Below are 21,472 nucleotides of genomic sequence, written 5' to 3' on the forward strand. Positions count from 1 at the left end.
TATTCCCAATGTAGGTTTGGGTGAGTGATGTGTGGACATTAGTCCTGTAGTCCAGGGGTCATTCAGAAAAACATAAATGACCTTAAATATATGTCAGCATAGAAGAGGCAAGCAGATAATAGGGAGAGGTGTGGAAAAGATGTGGGAGGTCACTGAGAGCATGTTTTGACTTTTTCACATTTTCCCCTAATTTATACACAAGGCTATAGCATAAAGCTTCTCTCAACTGCTTTAATTGCCTGATGGTAGCAATCTAAAAGGTCTATTTTTAATAAAAATTCATTTACTTCCTCTTACAGCTATGCATTAATTATAGCCAATTATAAAAATACTTTCCTGACATTGTTGAATTGTCATAAAAAAGCTAGCAAATAGTGTATTTGACATTGGATCCGAGGGTTAATCTCAAAGCAACAAAAGTATGTCTTTCTGTCCAGTCATGACACATACTAGCATATATCAAATTCATGGCCTATTAGTTGTTGTCTACATATTTGATTTCAGGAATTGTTGATGCATCATTAGTTGTTTGCAAACCACCTAATGTGTAGATGTCTACAGAGTCCCCATATATTAGAGATCCCACGTAGTCATTATGTTAACTCACTGTAAAGGGTTAACTCACCTACCTCTTAGGCTTCCTACGAGGATTAAATAAAATAATGTACATGAAGCACATGACTAGCCAGGAGTTTGAGACCAGCTTGGACAACGTGGCAAAAACCCATCTCTACAAAAATACAAAAAAACTTAGCCAGACATGGCTGCACACACGTGTAATCCCAGCTACTTGGGAGGCTGAGGCACGAGAACAGTCGGAACCCCGGAGGTGGAGGTTACAGTGGGCCAATATCGTACCACTTCACTCCAGCCTGGGCAACAGAGCAAGAGTGTCTCAAAAAAAAAGTGGATTTAACATTTTAAATGTTCTTAGATTTGAGCAACCTTTTTTGGGTCATACATGCCTTTGAAACTCTAATGAAAGCTGCAGACTTTCTCCCTTGAAAAAAAGTGCATACACATATAAGAAGGGCTTTCACTGATTGCTGTCTCAGTTGGGAGGAGGAGAGGGTCTTAAGCTTGTTCAGTCAAGCCTTTCTGATTTTCTCCTCTTACCTCCCCACGTATGGGTGCTCAGGAGGTTCCTTTGGGCTTACAGGTGCCCTGGAAAATTGCAGACGGTGCGAATCAAATGGCAAAGAGTAAAACCTAGTGGCACTGCTGCCTTGACCACACCTTAAGCTCCTAAGGAATAGTAAAATGATGGAGTGCTGCTGCAAAAGAGAAATTTGCTCTCAAATACAGAATGAGGCAAGGCTCTTGGTGTTGAGAGGTCTGATTCATGAGGCTCCTGAGGAATCTCGCTCTTGCGAGGGAACCTTCTTTTCTTCTCTGAGTGCATTTGCCATTTCCTGGAAGCAGGATGCATTCTCAGAGAAGCTCACATCCAGCAATCCATACTCTTGCTCTCTTCCTACTTTAAAATATATACATTGTTGCTTCAAATACTCATTATTTCTTAACACAAAATCCCATTATCTTCTGTTTCATAAGGATATTGATGGCTCTTGAAGGCTGACCCCAAGTTATTAGCGCTGATTCTCTTCACAAATGGGAACCGCTGTCTTCAAATTTCCTGGACAGAAGAAATTTTCACACACCTCCTCCTCCTCCTCCAACAAAAATATCAACAAAATAGGTCACACGTTACTTTTAAGGAAGCAAAGTTTAGAAATAAACCAGTTCTGCTAAGTCAGGTTAAACATTTTGATCTTGCTGGATTCTTGTACACATATAACTCTGTAAATGATTTTGGAGGTTTCAGGTTTTACACACTATACTATATTGTTATATAACAAATTATTTCAAAATTTACGTCCTAGAAAAATACTTATTTTCACATAGTTGTAGTGTGTCAGGAGACCAGGTGCCGTTTAAGCGGGTGGTCCTCGCTCAGAGTCTCTCATAAGCTCGTGGTTGAGAGGTCAGGTGCAGTTGCAGCCATCTAAAGGCTTGACTGGAGCTGAAGGATCCGCTTTTAAGGCAGCTCACTTTCATACCTGACAAGTAGTGTTGGTTCTTGGCAGGAGGTCTCAGTTTGTTGCCAGGCAGACCTCTTCACAGGGCTGCTTGAATGTCTTCATGATATGGCAGCTGGCTTCCCCAACAGCTACGGATCCAAGAGAGAACAAGGTAGAAACCGTGATGCCTTTTATGCTCTGGACTCAAAGGTCACACACTATTTTCCCACAATATCTCACTGGTTCCACAGGTCAGCTCTACTCACGGTGGGAGGGTGCAAAGGCGTGCGTACCAGGAGACAAGAGTCACTGGGGGCCTTCCTGAAAGTTGACTACCACATATGCTAAATTATACATATTCTCTTTAATTCTCTGGTCTTGCTTTATCTATATCACTCTAAAAAATATGAGTGCAAAAAAACTGTCCTCACTTAACTTCAAATAGGATTGTAGAGTACTGTCAGGTGTGACTTGTCAATATAGCAAACCCTGTGCCTCATTCCAGCTCTAAGTAGTCAGTACTTATTTTGTCCACAATTCAATGAAACACAGAAATTTGTGAAATGGCTTATAGGAAAATCTTATAATTGATTAACTTGGTTAGAATTCAAAGTATTATGATTATTTATTTAGTTGAGTCAAATAATATGAGTGACAGTTTAAAACGTATCTCTATGTTGTGGTTAGTGATTCCAACATTTACACAGAACAAATGTTTAATAAATAATTGTTAAATTTTAGAACCAATAAGTGAATACAGAGCCGAGCACGGCGGCTCACACCTGTAATCCCAACACTTTGGGAGGCCAAGGTGGGCTATCGCCTGAGGTCAGGAGTTCGAGACCAGCCTGGCCAACATGGCGAAACCCTGTCTCCACCAAAAAAATACAAAATTAGCTGGGCATGGTGACATGCGCCTGTAATCCCCAGCTACTAGGGGAGACTGAGGCAGGAGAATCGCTTGAACCCGTGAGGCGGAGGTTGCAGTGAGCCGAGATCGCGCCATTGTACTCCAGCCTGGGCAACAGGAGCGAAACTCCATCTCGGGGAGTTTCGCGCTCTCCCGGCTGTCTCCGCTGCTGTGCGCCGCCTAGGTGTCCGGGCGATCCATTGGCAGCAGCAAGGGCCACGATGACAGACTACGGCCAGAAGCAGCGCAGGAGTCCATCTACCCTGACTCCTTCATAGTATTATCAGAAAATCCACCCAGTTTCACCATTACTGTGACATCTGAGGCTGGAGAAAATGATGAAACTGTCCAGACTACCCTCAAGTTTACATACAGTGAAAAATACCCAGATGAAGTTCCCCTTTATGAAATATTCCCTCCGGAAAATCTGGAAGAGAATGATGTCTCAGACATTTTAAGATTACTAGCAGTACAGGCTGAAGAAAATCTTGGTATGGTGATGATCTTTACTCCAGTGACAGCTGTGCAAGAAAAATTAAATGATATAGTAGATCAGATAAAAACTAGAAGAGAAGAAGAAAAGAAAACAAGAAACAGAAGCAGAAAAGGTTGAAAAGCAATTATTCCATGGCATCCCAATTACAATAGAGAATTTCTTAAATTGGAAGGCCAAGTTTAATAAAGGATTCTTGGAACTTAAAAAGAAAAGCATAAAAGAAGAACGAGCAAGAAAAAATAAATTAAGTGGGAAACAACTACTTGAACAGATCATAATCTTGACACATCTGATATCCAGTTCTTGGAGGATGCTGGAAACAATGTGGAGGTGGATAAGTCTTTGTTCCAAGAAATGGATGACTTGGAGCTGGAGGATGATGAGGATGATCCGGACTACAATCCTGCTGACCCAGAGAGTGACTCAGCTGACTAATGGACGTCCCCATCTGCAGAGAGGCTTAACTGCCACAGCATCTGTGGCTATGCTCAGAGGGTTTTGATTTTCCTTTCTTTTATTATTTCTTTTATTATATTTATAATATAAAATATAAATATTTTATTATTTGATTTCCTTTCTTTTATTTATTATTATTTATAGAAAAATTATTTTCAGGAGAATATTCTTCTGATAGCTTTCATCATTGAACTTGACAAACTGACCTTAAAATTTCAAAAAAAAAAAATCAGTTTTGTTTCTACACACTAACAATGAACTATTTGAAAAGAAAAATTAAGAAAACAATCCCATTTATAATAGCATCAAAAAGAATAAAATACTCAGGAATAAATTTAACCAAGGAGGCAAAAGGCTTGTATGCTGAAAACTACAAATCATTGATGAAAGAAATGAAAGAAAACACAAATGGAAAGACATCCTGTGTTCATGGATTGGAAGAATTAATATTTAAAAAGTGTCTATCCTACTGAAAGTGATCTATAGATTCAATGCAATCTTATTCAGTGGTGTTTTTTATAGAAATAGAAAAAAAAATCCTGAAATTCATATGGGACCATAAAAGACCCTGAATAGACAAAACACTCTTGAGAAAGAACACAGAGGCATCACATTTCCTGATTTTAAAATACATCTCAAACCTATAGTAATTAAAACAGTATGGAACTGGCATAAAAACAGACATACAGGCCAATGGAACAGAATAAAGATCTTCAAAGTAAACCCACACACATACTGTCAACTGGTCTTTGACAAGGATGCTAAGAGTACACAAAGGGGAAAGGACATTTTATTCAACAAATGGTGCTGGGAAAAGTGGATATCCATATGCAAAAAGGATGACATTGGAGCCTTATCTTGCACCATACAAAAAAATCAACTTGAAATAGATTAATGACTGAAATTTAAAATATAGAACTATAAAACTGTAAAACACTTAGAAGAAAACATAGGTGAAAACTGCATGACATTGGGCTTGGCAACAATTTCTTTGATACTACAGCAAAAGCACAAGCAACAGAAGCAAAATTAGACAAGCAGAATTACATTGAACTAAAAAGCTTCTGCACAGCAAAATAAACAGTCAGCAAAGTGAGGAGGCAATCTACAGAATGGGAGAAAATATTTGTAAATCATATATATGACAAGGGATTAATATCCAAACTATTCAATGAACTCCTACAACTCAAGAGCAAAAACTCTCAGATAATCCAATTAAAAATGGGCAAAAGACTTAAGTAAAAATTTCGCCAAAGAAGAAATACAAATGACCAGGTATATGAAAAGATGCTCAACATCACTAATCATCAGGGAAATGCAAATCAAAACCACAGTGAGATATCACTTCACACCTACTAGGATGGCTATTATGAAAAAAATAAAAACAAAAAACGTAAGGGTTAGCAAACATGGGAAAAACTGGAACCTTTGTACACTGTAATGTAAAATGGTTCAGCAGCTATGGAAAATGGTATGATGGGTCCTCAAAAAATTAAAAATAGAACTACCATATGATCCAGCAATTCACTTCTGTTTATATATTCAAAAGAATTGAAATTGGGATCTCAAAGACATAAAACATTCTCATGTTCATTGCAGCATTATCACAATAGCCAAGATATGGAAACAAACTAAATGTCTATTGATGGATGAATGGATAAAGTGTGGTATATACACACAATGGGATATTATCCAGCCTTTAAAAATAAGGAAATTCTGCCTTATGTGACAACATGGATCAACCCCGAGGACATTATGCTAAGTGAAATAAGCCACTCACTGAAGGCCAAAGGTGAGGTATCTAAAATAGTCAAACTGATAGAAACAGTAAAATGGAGGTTGCCAGGGGCAAGAGTAGGATATGGGGAGGTGCTGTTCAATGAGTATGAAGTTTCAGTTATATAAGATGAATAAGGTCTAGAAATCTGCTGCACACCATTGTGTCTATGGTTAACAATACCATATTGTGCACTTAAAAATTTAAGAGAGATCGGCCTGGCGCGGTGGCTCACGCCTGTAATCCCAGCACTTTGGGAGGCCGAGGTGGGCGGATCACGAGGTCAGGAGATTGAGACCATCCTGGCTAACGGTGAAACCTCATCTCTACTAAAAATAAAAAAAATTAGCCAGGCGTGATGGCAGGTGCCTGTAGTCCCAGCTACTCGGGAGGCTGAGGCAGGAGAATGGTGTGAACCTGGGAGGCGGAGCTGGCAGTGAGCCGAGATTGCACCACTGCACTCCAGCCTGGGCGACAGAGCCAGACTCCATCTCACAAAAAAAAAAAAAAAAAAAAAAAAAAAAAAATTAAGAGAGATCTTGCATCAGATGTTCTCACCACAATAAAAAAATTAAATGGACAAAGTAATAATTCATCGAGGATAATAACAACACAAGAAACATGTGGTAGAGGCAAGAGTAGTAAATGGGGACAATTCAGGAGGCTTCCAGATGAGTCTGCTACCACCCAGTTTTGCAACTTTAAGAGGGTTTCTTAAATTTCCCATCATTTTCCTTTTTGTGAAATGACTAAATCTGGATAATCTCTAATGCTATCTTTAGCTCCAGTAGTGTGTGAAGTTATATATGAAACTATATTTATACAACAATGCCCCATGCCTTCCAATCTGTTTGCTTCTAAATCCATTTCACAATTATTCTCTAACAAGATCTATTTTTCTCTTTGAATTTTATTCTATTTTAGCCACTATTCTGCATTCCTCCATAATTCCATGCCATTCTTTTGCCAATCTATCCAATCAGTGTACTTTCTTAGCTGTCTTTATAGTCCCCTGAATATATTGTCTCAATTTGAGCTATAGATAAGAACTCTACAGTTATCAAGATGGACTCTGATTATATCTAAAAAGTTTGCTTCAGGATTCAACTTCAGCATGTTTTCCTAAGCATGCCTGCTTCTGCTCTTGCTTTCTTTCTTCAGTTCTTCATTTGATAACTATTTATTTCAGTGTTCCAGCAGTAAGCAAGACAGACATGGACCCTGGTTATGTTGTTCCAACTTTTCAGCTGCTTTTAGTATTTTCTCTTTGTTTGAACTGTAGAATTCTCAGGAGTAAAAACGTCCACAGAGCCAGGCAGGTAATGAAAACGGGTAAAGCAGGCCATAGACCTGGTGGAGACTGAGCAAGAAGGTCGAGACGGCTTGTTTGCTAGATGAACTAGAACTCTAGATTTTAAAGTGAACTCTGATTTACTGATTTTTGCAAAGAAGGCTAAACATTTCTTTTATGAATACTCCACATGATATACCTGTACCAATATTCCTAATACATGGGTACCCATGAAACATTTTCTCCAGTTCTCCATGCCTAGTTTCTTTACACTCTCACTTCATTCAATGCTTTATTAATATTTATGCCGCTTAACTTTTTCAGTCAGTGTCCTTTATTTACTCTAATCTTCTATTTCTAGTCAATGCAAGACATAAAGGTAAGGCGGCGCAAGATTAAAAATTGAGATTTTTGGCCGAGTGCAGTGGCTCACGCCTGTAATCCCAGCACTTTGGGAGGCTGAGGTGGGTGGATCACGAGGTCAGGAGTTCGAGACCAGCCTGACCAACATGGTGAAACCCCCTCTCTACTAAAAATAGAAAAATTAGCAGGGCATGGTGGCACGCCCATAATCCCAGCTACTCAGGAGCCTGAGGCAGAAGAATCGCTTCAACCCAGGAGGCGGAGGTTGCAGTGAGCTGAGATTGCACCACTGCACTCCAGCCTGGGCGACAGAGCAAGACTCTGTCTCAAAAAAAAAAAAAAAAAAAAAATTGAGATTTTTTGACTGGGTGCAGCGGCTCACGCCTGTAATCCTAACACTTTGGGAGCCCAAGGCGGGTGGATCACCTGAGGTCGGCAGTTCGAGACCAGCTGACCAACGTGGAGAAACTACTAAAATTACAAAATGAGCCGGGCATGGTGACGCATGCCTGTAATCCCAGCTACTTGGGAGGCTGAGGCAGGAGAATCGCTGAACCCGGGAGGTGGTGGTTGCAGTGGGCCGAGATCGCGCCATTGCACTCCAGCCTGGGCATGAGCGAAACTCGGTCTCAAAAAAAAAAAAATTGAAATTTTTGAGTGAAAATGACTTATGTCCATGTTAACATATGACTGAAAACAATTCGGTGCTCCAAAGGCGGACCCTGAGTCTATCTAGCTGTAAAAGATGACTCCTAGTTTGGGCTAGGACGAACAGAATAAAAATACGCTCGTACTGAAAAGAGAAAAAGTAGCTGTGCTGGGAGGACAGATACAGAAAAAGCCAGCAGCAAAGTTAACTGAGAAACTTCTTTCTCCCACAGCCGTGCAGTAGCTATGACACGCCAAATCCACCCCTCTTTAAGTGACTGGTGCTCTCTTACTAGTGTCGCTACTTTGTTACTGAAGGTACCTAATTACTAAATTGCTGTATCCTCAAGACAGCATCCAATCCCTCGTAAATCCCAGCTTTTCTTCATCCCGCCACAGAAACCGCGTCCCATGCAGAACTGATTCCGGCTCTCCTTAGACCCTCCTCAGACTCCTTTGGCGGGAAACTAATCTTACAAAGGAGGCTTCCTCCTCTCTTTTCCAGTGGCATTTCAAGCTTCCTTTGGAGTGTCCTCCCTCCTGATTTACAAATTAACCTGATGTTATCGGAGTACAGGCTTTTTCCCGGTGGTTTCTGGCCTAACAGGAGACAGATTAGTAAGTACCAGGATCTGTAATAGGTCAACTTTCATGATCTCTGCTAAATTCTGAGCTGTTTAGACAGCTGAGCTGTTTTAACAGCTAAAAAGAAAGACAAATGCTTTCTAAAATTGTCCCATCAGCCCATTTACAGGGAGCACCTCCCCGATACCACCCTAAAATCCTTTAAAAAATGGCTTTAGTCATTTTATCTGCTTTGCATTTAAGCGAATTCAGTTTAAGTGGCTTCAGTTCTGAATTCCTGGATTATATCGAAATGTTGCAGATGGCGGTGTGTGGGCTTTGAGCTCCTAAATTTTTTGTGTGGTACTAATTCAAGACGATTGAGAGCAGGTTGGGATCATTTTTAAAAGGGTTCTCGGCAGGGTGTGGTGGCTCAAGCCTGTAATCCAGCACTTTGCGAGGCCGAGGCGGGCGGATCGCTTGAGGTCAGGAGTTCGAGACTAGCCTGGCCAACATGGTGAAACACCGTCTCTACTGAAAATACAAAAATGAGCCGGGCGTGGTGGCGGGCGCTTGTAATCCCAGCTACTCGGGAGGCTGAGGCAGGAGAATCGCTTGAACCCGGGAGGCGGAGGTTGCAGTCAGCTGAGATCGCGCCATTGCACTCCGGCCTGGGGGACAAGAGCAAAACTCCATCTCAAAAAAAAAGGGGGGGTTCTCTAGGAGGAAGCCCTGAGTTGTATCCATGTTTTTTCCGGGCATCCCCCGGAGGCACAGGTTGCGGGTGACCTTTTCAAGTGTGGAGGAAAGGGGAGCTGCTTTTGTCTTCAGGAGTGATGCAGGTCGCAACTCAAGCCTGACGGCCCCAAACCTCCCTGCAGTTAGCTGATGGCTCTGCCCGAGTTGCTGAAGAGGGGTCCCGGGGGTCCCGGAGCGGAAGTGGGAGCGCGTGTGGTGGGCCTCCTCGACTGCCTGGGGCTCCAGACTTGTGCTGCGTGAGGCTCCGGAGCTCTGTTCTCGCTCCTGAGCCGCTGTTAGATTTCCCAAGCGACTGTCTCAACCGCCCGGCCGCCTCCCCCGGGCAGCCAGAGCTGCACATCTGCCTCTGGCCGAGACCCGCCCCCGAGCCGCGGCGCCCACGCCCAGAGCCCTCCGCCGTCCCCAGCGCAGTGCACCAGAGCGCGCTCCAGGCCGGGGCTGGGCCGCGCTTTCGCGCACGCGCGGAGAAACCCGCGCCCTCTGAGGGGGGAGGGGACAGAGGGGGCGTCACGGGGGCAGGAGAAAGAGGAGGAGGCCCGCGTCGCCTCCGGCGGGGCTCGCGCTCGCCCCGCGCTCGCCCTCCGCCTCGCCCGAGCCCCGGGAGGGTGAAACGCTCTCTCCCGGCATGCAGCGGGAGGAGGGATTTAACACCAAGATGGCGGACGGCCCGGATGAGTACGATACCGAAGCGGGCTGTGTGCCCCTTCTCCACCCAGAGGTGAGGAATGGTGCTGAGTGCATTCCTTGCCTTGCAGCCCTCCAGCCTTTCTTCCCCGGCCTCGCCGAGGGCGGCGGCCGACGTGTGTGGGGTAGTGGGACGTGCCGAAGTTGGGGAGGGTGGGGAGGCGAATCCAGGCCCGAGCGCGGCTGCGAGCGGATAACGGGGGAGGAGATAGCGGGGCGGGCCCGACCGGGGCGGGCTCTGGGACGCAGTCCCTGGCTGTGCCTGGAGGACAGAGGTGGGGATGTTGATGGTTCTGTTATGTCGCCGCGCTGCGTTTGAGGGCAGAGGCGGAGGGGCCTGGTGCTGTTTTTGAACCGCAGCTTAGCCCCTAGTCTTGCTCCAAGCCTCTTGGGGCCAGGTGGAAGCGCGTCTGGTTTTGATTTCTTTTTCCTTCGCCAGGGTGAATGACGGTATCTATTGCTTCCCTTTAGCCCACTGTGAGGGGACAGTTTCATGGTCATAGTGATATCCTTCCAGGTAATGCCATGGGCAGCACCTCGGGCACCTTGTGTCGGGCGTCCTTTTTTGAGCATTTGTCCTTAAGCGATTAAGAAGAGAGGTCAAAACTTTTGGGAATAGACCCACAGTCACATTAGCTTGTCAAAGTACCGTTTTTCTAGGAGCTAGGGGTGAACAGTGCAACACGTTTCCCATCACAACATGAGTGTCCTCCCATGTAAGTAAACAGTGCCCCGCTCCACAGTCAGTCACAGTCTGTGCTTGTTTACCTCCGAGTTTGTAGCTGAGCTAGTGCTAGTTAAGGCTTGGAAGCAGTTCTTGATGCATTCTGACTTTTAATGATCCACAGTGATGTGGGTACGGGGCAGCGGCACAGTTTCCTGAAGAACTCGGGTAGTTTTCATGAGGTTGAAGGATGACAGTCGTGTTGTAGGATGAACAAACATGGAAGTCTCTACCTGGTTACTTTGCAATAGAGTGATTCTGTTTTCTTCTGGATTTGGGTTTGTACCGTACCACTAGTTTTGTTAAAAAGTGAATAATGACAACCATACATGTTAACACAACCACCCTCTCATTCGTCACTTTGGTTTATCAAAAACACATGGGACAGTTCCTTCGGAATATATACCTGTGGCAGTCTCAGTAGAAAAGGCTACTCTGGGTTTCTGACAAACAGAACTGTACAGTAAGACTAAACATTTGTTTGACCAAAGTGGTAACATTTTCAGAACTGGCATTGTAGACATTTCTTTTGGTTCACTTAGGCCCTAACATACGTCAAGAAATAGACAAAGTAGTTTTCAGATGTTGCCTTAAAAATGTTGCTAAGTGATTTCTATTCATCTCTTCCTGTGAAAGTATTTCAAACATTTATGTGTTTATCCAGTTTATGTTTTTGAGACGGGGTTTCTCCCTGTCCCCCAGCCAGGAGTGCACTGACAGGATGACAACTCACTGTAGCCTCTACCTCCAGGGCTCAAGTGATCCTCCCGCCTCAGCCTCCCGAGTAGCTGTGATCACAGGCTCGCACCACCATGCCCGGCTGATTTTTTTTTATTATTTGTAGAGGAAGAGGTCTCCCTGTGTTGTCTAGGCTAGTCTTGAACTCTTGAACTCAAGTGGTCCTCTCACCTTAGCTATTTAAAGTGCTGGGATTACAGGTATGAGCCACCATGCCTGGTCTATCTTATGTATTTTAGGATACTGTTCTTAATATACCTTTGCTTTGTAATATAGCACTGTTGTTTGCTACTTTAGGAATAATTTTAACTGGCAACAAATCCAGATTATTTGGTGTAGTAGAAGGCCAGTGTAGGCTTGAAATTTAGATATCAATCTTCAGGTATGGATATTACTAGAAAGTCAACCTCCTCATTGACAGTGCGAATTGGCATACACAATATATACCGTTCCTTTTTACCCAAGAAGCACAAGGTCTGATTATTTTAATACTTTGTATGGACCTTAAGTGTGTACTACATGGCTGAGGTCTTTCTGCATTTTCTGTGGTTAGTGTGTGCACCTGGTGCAGACCTGGGGTAGTTCTGCTGCCTCCTAGCAGTGTGTTCTTGGGCCAGCTATTAATCTCTGAGTTCTAGTTTCATCATTTATAATGGATAAAAATGGATAACTATTATAATGGATAATAGTTAATAAGCTATAGCGAGGATTAACTGAGATAACATATTTTTGTTGTTAAAATAAGCAGTGTTTTCAGTCTCTTTTGGAAAGAAACCCATTCTCTGTCTTGGTAAGTAATGAAATAATAGTACTTTTAACCTCTTTTTGGAGAGAACGTAGACTTTGCGTCAGACAGACTTGGATTCTAATTCTGGAAATTCAGTAACTAGGTAAATGATCTGAGACAAGTGCTTAATTTCTTTAAGCTTCAGTTGTAATCAGAAAATGGAGATCCTGGCTGGGCATAGAGGCTCACACCTGTAGTCCCAGCACTTTGGGAAGCCGAGGTGGGAGAATCACTTGAGTCCAGGAGTTCAAGACCATCCTGGGCAACATGGCAAAACTCTGTCACTACAGAAAATACAAAAATTAGCTGAGCATGGTGGTACACACCTGTAGTCCCAGCTAATTGGAGGCGGAGGTGGGAGGATCGCTTGAACCTGGAAGGTTGAGACTGCAGTGAGCCATGATTGAGCAGCTGTACTCCATCCTGGGTGACAGAGCAAGGTTCTGTCTCAAAAAAAAAAAAAAAAAAAAAGAAAAGAAAATGGAGATGCTGCCTAGTTTACTTGGCTGTAAGGGATTAGGTGAGGCTGTATGTTGAGGGTCAAGAACTGGCACATTGTGGGTGCTCAGTTAATGTTAACTTCTTTTTTCTCTACCAGAAGACAGGGAAGTGTTACACATTTATTTTGGTTTTGGTGACTGATTTAAAACTTATGTGGGTTTTAATTTAGTGGAATAGGATCTTGCAGGAACAAATTTCATTTCACTTTTTATCTTCAGATTTAACACTCTCACACAAAAACAGTTTTTCACCTATTTGTTAAGCAGATGAATTATTTGTAAAGAAATGAGCATTGCTTAAATCTCTTATTAGTATGCAAACTGCCCACTGTTAAAACCTTTCTTAGAGGATTATACAATTAGATGAACGCCTTTTTAGAGGTATTTTAGGTAAGATCATCTTAGTTTTTAATGAATTAAATCATCCACTCATTTAATTGGTCATTTAAACGTCTGTTTATCATGTTTGGGTAAGACATTGTGCTGGAGTCTGTGTGAGACTTAAGGATATTTTTGGTATTCAGTGAGAGGCAGTATAGAATACTGGTTAAGAGCCAAAACTGGCCGGGCGTGGTGGCCCACACCTGTAATCCCAGGACTTAGGGAGGCCGAGGTGGGCGGATCACCTGAGGTTGGGAGTTGACCAGCCTGACCAACATGGAGAAAGCCTGTCTCTATTAAAAATACAAAATTAGCCATGCGTGGTGGCATATGCCTGGAATCCCAGCTCCTTGGGAGGCTGAGGCTGGAGAATTGCTTGAACCCGGGAGGTGGAGGTTGCAGTGAACTGAGATTGCACTCCAGCCTGGGCAACAAGAGCGAAACTCTGTCTTAAAAAAAAAAAGAAAAGAGCCAAAGCTATGGTGACAAACTGAAAATGTAACTTCTGCAGCTTACTGTTACCATGGTCAAAGTACATTTTTCTCGTTTGTAAAGTTGGGTTAATAGTGCCACCTTTTACAGTTATTGTGAATATTAGCTAGGATAATGTTTATAAAGCAGTTACCATAGACCTAGGCACATAGACTGCCAAGCAAATTGTACCTTCTAAAGGCCCTGGCATATCCTGAATACTGAAAGGGAAGCTGCTGTTACTTTGTTTTCTTTTGAAATAGGTGATTATTTGTTTTATCGAAATGAAAGAAATTAAAGGCTATTTTGGATAAAGATGAACTGATTATCAAGGGATTAGGGTGCTAGTTCTAGCTCAGTGACCTTGAGCTAGTAGATACTTAACTAGTCTTAGTTTTGTTGCTTTTAAGGTAAAGTAGCTAGACAGGATGACCTCTAAGATTTCTTCAGACTCAAATGTTCTGGTTTTAAGTTGTGATTTTTCAAGATAATCAACTTGAGCATTTGTCTACTAGGTACATAGCATTGTGTTAGGTTATATGGGTTAAAATAACATAAAAAGGATAGCATATGTTTTCCAAAAGGTAAATAACTAGTTGGGATGTTGTATGCATGTGAAACACTTAACGATTCAAATAAGTACTGAATTAAGTAATGTAGCTTGTAAGTGGTGTCAGATTCCTATCATTTAGAATGGTTAGAAGAAAGGCTTCGGTAGAGGGACGGAGAGCATATGTTGGTCTACTGGTCCAGCAGACTAGCTATGACCAGCTTCCATTTTACCTACTAGTACATCCTCAGTAAGTCATCTCAGCTCTTTCATAGAATGAGATCACAGTATCCCCTTCTGCCAGAATATCATAGGGGCTATTTCAGAATCATCTGACTCAGAGCTTTGAACTGGATTGCCTAGATTATCTAGGGCTTTCATCTCTTTCTTTCTTCCTTTTTTCTCGATTTCAAAACTTCTGCTGTTGCCTTTTTTCTCATTTTCCTCTCTCTTTTTATGGTAACATTTTTTATTTCACATTCATTTTATTTCTCATGATTTTTTGTTTGAATATTAAATCGAACCATTGCTGTTATCTACTGTCCTTACAGATTTCATAAAATCTACTTTTTGAAGTTTTTTTTTTCTTTTGTTTGAGATGGAGTTGCGCTCTTGTTGCCCCGGCTGAAGTGCAATGACGTGATGTCGGCTCGCTGCAGCCTCCGCCTCCCGGGTTCAAGCGATTCTCCTGCGTCAGCCTCCTGAGTATCTGGGATAACAGGCGCCTGCCACCACACCCGGCTAATTTTTTGTATTTTTAGTAGAGACAGGGTTTCACCATGTTGGCCAGGCGGGTCTGGAACACCTGACCTCAGGTGAGCCACCTGCCTCGGCCTTCCAAACTGCTGGGGTTACAGGCATGAGCCACAGCACCTGGCCATGAAGCTTTTCTTTAATAAAAATAATTTTGCCTTTTTTTTAAATTACTTTTTGCCCTATTATGTGTATATATTATGTGTATATATATGTATGTGTGTGTGTATATATGTATATGTATTTGTACACATCTGCTTTCAGAAAGCAGATACAAAATTACTTTGAAAGTTGTTTTTCTTCCGATAGGTTACCTGCAACTCTTTTCCTTCAAAGCACTTCTTTATGAAGTCACTAGGATTTGATGCCTTTTTAAAAAATTCAGCAAAAATGCTACAGATCGTATAATAATCATCTAGATTTTAAAATAATGTATATTTTAAAATACTGTATATTAAGCATAGTAACTACTATGCTTAGTATAGTAACCATTGTTAAGCATAGTAACCACTGAGCATTACTATTAAGCTTAGTAATCACTGAGTCAATAGATACAAAATTAAAATGTGATTAATTGATGAGACTTCATGGATTGTGCTCAAAGCCAAAGTTGAAAATTACTGACGTATAGAACCAAAAAATTGTTCTGGTTTTGAGAAATGCCATCCTGCTTCGGCTTCTTTGTTTTATTTTTCTCATTATTTTTATTTAATTTGGGAGAATCTAAAAAGTATTTATTAAGAGTGGACTGTGGAGTTGATGGATATAAGAGTATATAGGTTAAAAGTGAGCAATGGTGTTAGGATTCAAATCCCAATTCTGCTCCTTACTAGCTTGTGATCCTGGGCACATTATTGAAGTCTGCGTCCCAATTTTCCAAACTAAAATGGGGATATAATAACACCTACTTTATGAGGCTGTTGTGAGGATTAAGTGAGATAATACGTGTGAAGTTCTGTGTTGGGCACTTAGTAAACACAACAAATGTTGGCTGTTAATATTGTAGTAAATAGTAGTATCTCATTGATAAACAATTGTAGTATGCATGTATTAGAGTGGCTAAAATAATTAGTATTGGTTGTCTCTGGGGATTGAGGAGAGGATGGGCAGAGGACTTCTTATTATAAGCCCTTTTACCCTATTTGATGTTTTTAAAGGTGTGTGCTTTGCTACAGGGAGTGTTTATTGGGAATCCAAATATGGTCCTGACCCTTCCTAGGTCCCAAAGTAATAAGGTGTACAAAACAACACATTGGAAAGTAATGTAAGATTAACTGTAGACCTTCAGATACCTCAGGATAGATGAGGGAGAGTGTGTCTGTGTGTATTTTTTAAAATTCGAAGTGATTTGTGGTCCTCCTTTCCTCTAGAGAGGGTTGTAAGGGTATGTTAAGGTAGTCAGCATTGAACAGTTAAGGTGTCTTAAAATGCAGTGTGCTGGCCGGGCTCTGTGGCTCATGCCTGTAATTCTGGCACTTTGGGAGGCTGAGACTGGCAGATTACCTGAGGTCAGGAGTTCGAGACCAGCCTGACCAACATGGAGAAACTCCGTCTCTACTAAAAATAAAAAATTAGCTGGGCGTAGGGGTGCATGCCTGTAATCCCAGCTACTTGGGAGGCTGAGGCAGGAGAATCGCTTGAACCTGGGAGGCAGAGGTTGCAGTGGGCTGAGATCGTGCCATCCAGCCTGGGCAACAAGAGCAAAACTCCATCTCAAAAAAAAAAAAAAAAAAATGCAGTGTGCTTTTAACAGAACCCACAACAATTACATAATCCAAAAAGATGTTTCAGTTAAGGTTATGTAAAATTCTCTTTCAGTGCATTATCTGATTATAGTATTATTTTATGAATAGATTTTATTACAGATGGATAATTTAAGAGTAAAATCAAATATTTTAAATTTGGAATTTGAAAAATAATGATTCAAGACAATATTATATTTGTAAAATCCATAAATAAAATTTGACCCAGTAGAATAATTTGACCTAGGATAAAATATCTTCTTTTAAAATTTTCTTAGAGTAGAGCTACAGGCAGCTAATTTGAAGGTACAGTGAAACTTCAGCCTTCTGTGAATGAGATACTATAAACTTAATATCCTGAGTTACAGAGAGTTAAACAGAATACATTTTTGTTTTTGTTTCAATTCTTGTTGCAAATTTGCCAAATTATTTTCTAGGGTTAATACATACTAAACATAATAGAATCTATCTTTGATAAATCAGAACATTATAGTGTCTTAGGATCATCTTTCTGATTATCAGTGATACTGTTAAATGATAACATTAACTGTACCTAAGACATTTTTTGTGTATATATGTCAAATGGCTTGCGTTTTTATCAATTGTTGTATTCTAGGAAAAATCAAGTGAAAAATTGCTTCTGATTGAGATATTAGTATACCCTACCCTTGTTTAGTTTTTAAGAATAATTTTTCAATTATGAATACTCATTAATTTATGAAGGATTTAATGAAGTTTGAACAAAACTGATGAACAAAATTGGTAGTTACCAAAACTGTCCCTATTCTCATGAAAAAAAGAAAAGTTCTTTGAGTTGAAGACAGAAGTTTCTTGTTGTGTAAGGATCCTCTTGTTGCGATGTCAGCAACCTTGTTGAAACGTAGTTGGACAAAAAAGGGAATTTACTGTCTCAGATAACCTAAACTCAGGATGCAGGGATGCAGTTGAAATCAAGGACAACTGGAACCTGAGCTGAGAATGCCACCAAAACTCTCTTATCTCTCCTCCCTGTCTCCCTTTCAGCTTCATTTTCTCCAAATGCAGAGCAGCTGCTGTCTTCCGTGTAGCGAGGACATAGATGCCAGCAAATTATAAATGTGAGCCAGGCACTGTCCTAAAAATTTTGCGTATATATTCATTCATTTAATCCTCACAGCTTTTTATACCTATTTTACAAATGAGGAAACAGAGGTATAGAAAGGTTAAGTAGTAATCCAGGTTGTATTGTGTGATAGAGATGATAGAGTTGGATTTTCTAGGCACTAGCTAGCTGTGGTTACAAATGGTCTCATTTGTGTTTTGTTTTTAAATTTTTTGAACAGACTTAATTTTTTTTGTTTTGAGACAGAGTCTTGCTCTGTTGCCCAGGCTAGAGTGCAATGGCGCGATCTCGGGTCACCACAAGCTTCGCCTCCCGGGTTCAGGCCATTCTCCTGCCCCAACCTCCTGCGTAGCTGGGACTACCGGTGCCCACCACTGTGCCCCTCTGATTTTTTTTTTTTTTTGTATTTTTTGTAGAGACGGGGTTTCACTGTGTTAGCCAGGATGGTCTCGGTCTCCTAACCTTGTGATCCTCCTGCCTTGGCCTCCCAAAGTGCTGGGATTACAGGCGTGAGCCACTGCGCCCGGCTGAACAGACTTAATTTTTTAAGAGCAGTTTTTACGTTGGTAGCCACATTGGGCAGAAAATACAGAGAGTTCCCATATGCTCCCTGCCTGTACACATGCATAACCTCCCCCAGTATGGACATTCTGCACCAGTGTGGTACACTTGTTGTGGGAGGTGAACCTACATTGATGCATTGTTATCACCCAAAGGCCATAGTTTACATTAGGGCTCACTCTTCGTGTTATATAGTGTATGGTTCTTAACACTTGTTTTTTTTTTTTTTTTTGAGATGGAGTCTAGCTTCGTCGCCAGGCTGGAGTGCGGTGACACAATCTCAGCTCACTGCAACCTCTGCCTCCCGAGTTCAAGCGATTCTCCTGCCTCAGACTCCCGAGTAGCTGGGATTACAGGCACGCGCCACCACACCCAGCTAATTTTTGTATTTTTTTTGTTTTTAAGTAGAGACGGGGTTTCACTATGTGTTACCCAGGATGGTCTTGATCTCCTGACCTCGTGATCCGCCTGTCTCGGCCTCCCAAAGTGCTGGGATTACAGGCGTGCCACTGCGCCCAGCCTTAACACTTGTTTTTGTTTCTTTGGGAGGGGGATGGAGTTTTGCTCGTTGCCCAGGCTGGAGTGCGATGGCGTGATTCTTGGCTCACTGCAACTTCTGCCTCCTAGGTTCAGTCAATTCTCCTGCCTCAGCCTCCCGAGTAGCTGGGACTACAGGCACGTGCCACCACACCTGGCTAATTTTTTGTATTTTTAGTAGAGGTGGGATTTCACCGTGTTGACCAGGCTGGTCTCCAACTCCTGACCTCAGGTGATCTGCCTGCCTCGATGTTCCAAAGTGCTGGGCTTACAGATGTGAGCCACTGCACCCGGCCAGTTCTTAACACTTTAAGAGTAATGTGTGTCTGCCATTATGTTGCCATATAGAATAGTTCCATGGCCTTAAAAATCTGTGTTCTGCCTATTCATATGTCCTTCCCACCTATCCCTGATTTTTTTTACTGTCTCCTTAGTTTTGTTTTTTTCCAGAATATCATATAGTTGCAATCATGCAGTATGTACCCTTTTGGATTGGCTTGTTTGGCTTAATAATATTCATTTAAAGTTCCTCCATGTCTTTTCATGGCTTCATAGTTCGTTTCTTTTTAGTGCTGAATAATATTTCATTTTCTGGATGTATCAGATCCATTCAGCCACCGAAGGATGTCTTAATTGCTTCCAAGTTTTGCTTGTTTACTTTTCACAGTAGTTCTGCAAAGTGTATATGTTGAGCTGTTTACAGATTAGGAAACAGACTCAAGAGAGGTGAAGTAGTTTACTCAGGTTCACATCATTAGAAAGTTGTCATAGTTTATATTAGAACCTAAACTCTTACTTCCAAGCCCATAATCCTTATATGTACTTTGCCATATACATGAATAGGTCAAAACACAATTTATTTTTTGCTTATTTTTTACAATATAGTAGGAAAACTTTATTAGAGTTAACTATCAGTTCTTCCTTGTTATTAAAGGAACTAGGGGAGGATTCATTTTTAGCAGTTGCTCTAAGGCCACTTCTTTTAGTAACCTTTTTACTTGAAATAATAAAACTACATTTCCGTAAAAGTCCTCTTTGAAATTTTTTTATTCAGTCTATTGTTTTGCTTAGTATAAATTAATAAGGTAAAATATACTTTTGGCTGAGTGATGGCTCGTACCTGTAAATCCCAGCACTTTCGGAGGCGGAGGTGGGAGGATCGCTTGAGCCTAGCAATTCCAGACCAGCCTGGGAAACATAGTGGGATCCCTGTCTCTACAAAAAATAAAAGAATTAGCTGGGTGTGGTGATGCATGCCTGTAGTCCCAGCTACTTAGGAGGCTGAGGCAGGAGGATTGCCTGAACCCAGGAGGTTGAGGCTGCAGTGAGCAGTGATCATGCCACTGCACTTCAGCCGGGATGACAGAGTGAGTCCCTGTCTCAAAAAAAGGAATATGTACACACACACACACGTGCCCCCCCTCCACCCCCAGCAGCCTTTGACAGCGGGTGTCTCTTGTTGAAATAACCCTAGGTGGGCCGGGCGCGGTGGCTCAAGCCTGTAATTCCAGCACTTTGGGAGGCCGAGAAGGGCGGATCACGAGGTCAGGAGATCGAGACCATCCTGGCTAACACAGTGAAACCCCGTCTCTACTAAAAATACAAAAAATTAGCCGGGCGAGGTGGCGGCGCCTGTGGTCCCAGCTACTCGGGAGGCTGAGGCAGGAGAATGGCGTGAACCCGGGAGGCGGAGCTTGCAGTGAGCCGAGATCGCGCCACTGCACTCCAGCCTGGGCGACAGAGCGAGACTCCGCCTCAAAAAAAAAAAAAAAAAAAAAAAAAAAAGAAATAACCCTAGGTGTAAATAAGGATGGAGATGACTAGTCTCAGTATTAAATCTGTGACAGAGCTGATGAGAGGACAGATAGTGCTGATTAAATTATAGGTGTCTCAAGTTTAAACATTTTTGAAGAGTCCTACTATCATTTGTATTATCTGTAAATCTCTTCTAAAGATTTGTTACTGGACCACATTCTCCTACTTAGTACAGCTGTTTTGGAATACATTTCAGGGAGAATAATGTACCTCAAATGCCTCATCCAGCAGTTAGTAACTCTATGATCTTGGGCAAATTACTTAATCTTCTGGGTACCTCAGTTTTATTATCTGAAAAGTGGGATTAATAATACCTACTTCTTAGGGTCCTTATGAGATTAAACGAGTTAATATACCTTTTGTAGATTTTAATTTGTATACGTTTTACATTTTAATATCTCTGAAATTGGGATTTGTGACTTATAGTTAATGGTATCTGTTGCTTTAGCCAAACTGCAATAGTGACTGTCAGTGCCTGTGCATGTGGCATCTTTGTGGTTATTCCTTTTCTTTTTCTTTTCTGAGACAGGATCTTACTGTGGCTGGGACTGCGGGTGTGCACCACCATGCCTGATTAATTTTTTGTATTTTTAGTAGAGACAGGGTTTTGCCATGTTGACCAGGCTAGTCTTGAACTCCTGGGCTCAAGCAATCCACCTGCCTTGGCCTCTCAAAGTGCTGGGACCACCATGCCCGACCTCTTTGTGGTTATTCCTGATAGCACAATTGTATACCTGCTGCCCCCATTTCATTAGCAATCCATTTAAAGAGAATTTTAGAAAGGAGTTTGATTACTGATTGTTTTCTGAAAACTGTTGATAACTTCCAGAAGATCAAGAAAC

At 41.8% G+C, this 21,472-nt stretch overlaps 1 protein-coding gene and 1 pseudogene across 2 annotated transcripts in view; both read left to right on the forward strand.

Moving 5' to 3' along the window:
* The first annotated feature begins 3,152 nt into the window (after window positions 1–3,152).
* On the forward strand, window positions 3,153–3,862 carry LOC101015039 (annotated as a pseudogene).
* Window positions 3,863–9,263: 5,401 nt separating this feature from the next.
* ZDHHC17 (zinc finger DHHC-type palmitoyltransferase 17) overlaps window positions 9,264–21,472 on the forward strand; it is a 90,204-nt gene continuing 77,995 nt past the window's right edge. Inside the window, exon 1 of one of the 2 annotated variants that reach the window (XM_031650630.1) lies at window positions 9,264–10,003. In XM_031650630.1, coding sequence (XP_031506490.1) covers window positions 9,911–10,003 — 93 coding nt within the window. In that variant the 5' untranslated portion in view covers window positions 9,264–9,910. The remainder of the gene's footprint in view (window positions 10,004–21,472) is intronic. The other variant, XM_031650631.1, reaches the window with a different exon arrangement.

Source organism: Papio anubis, chromosome 9, assembly GCF_008728515.1.
Source record: "Papio anubis isolate 15944 chromosome 9, Panubis1.0, whole genome shotgun sequence".
Taxonomy (NCBI): Eukaryota; Metazoa; Chordata; class Mammalia; order Primates; family Cercopithecidae; genus Papio; species Papio anubis.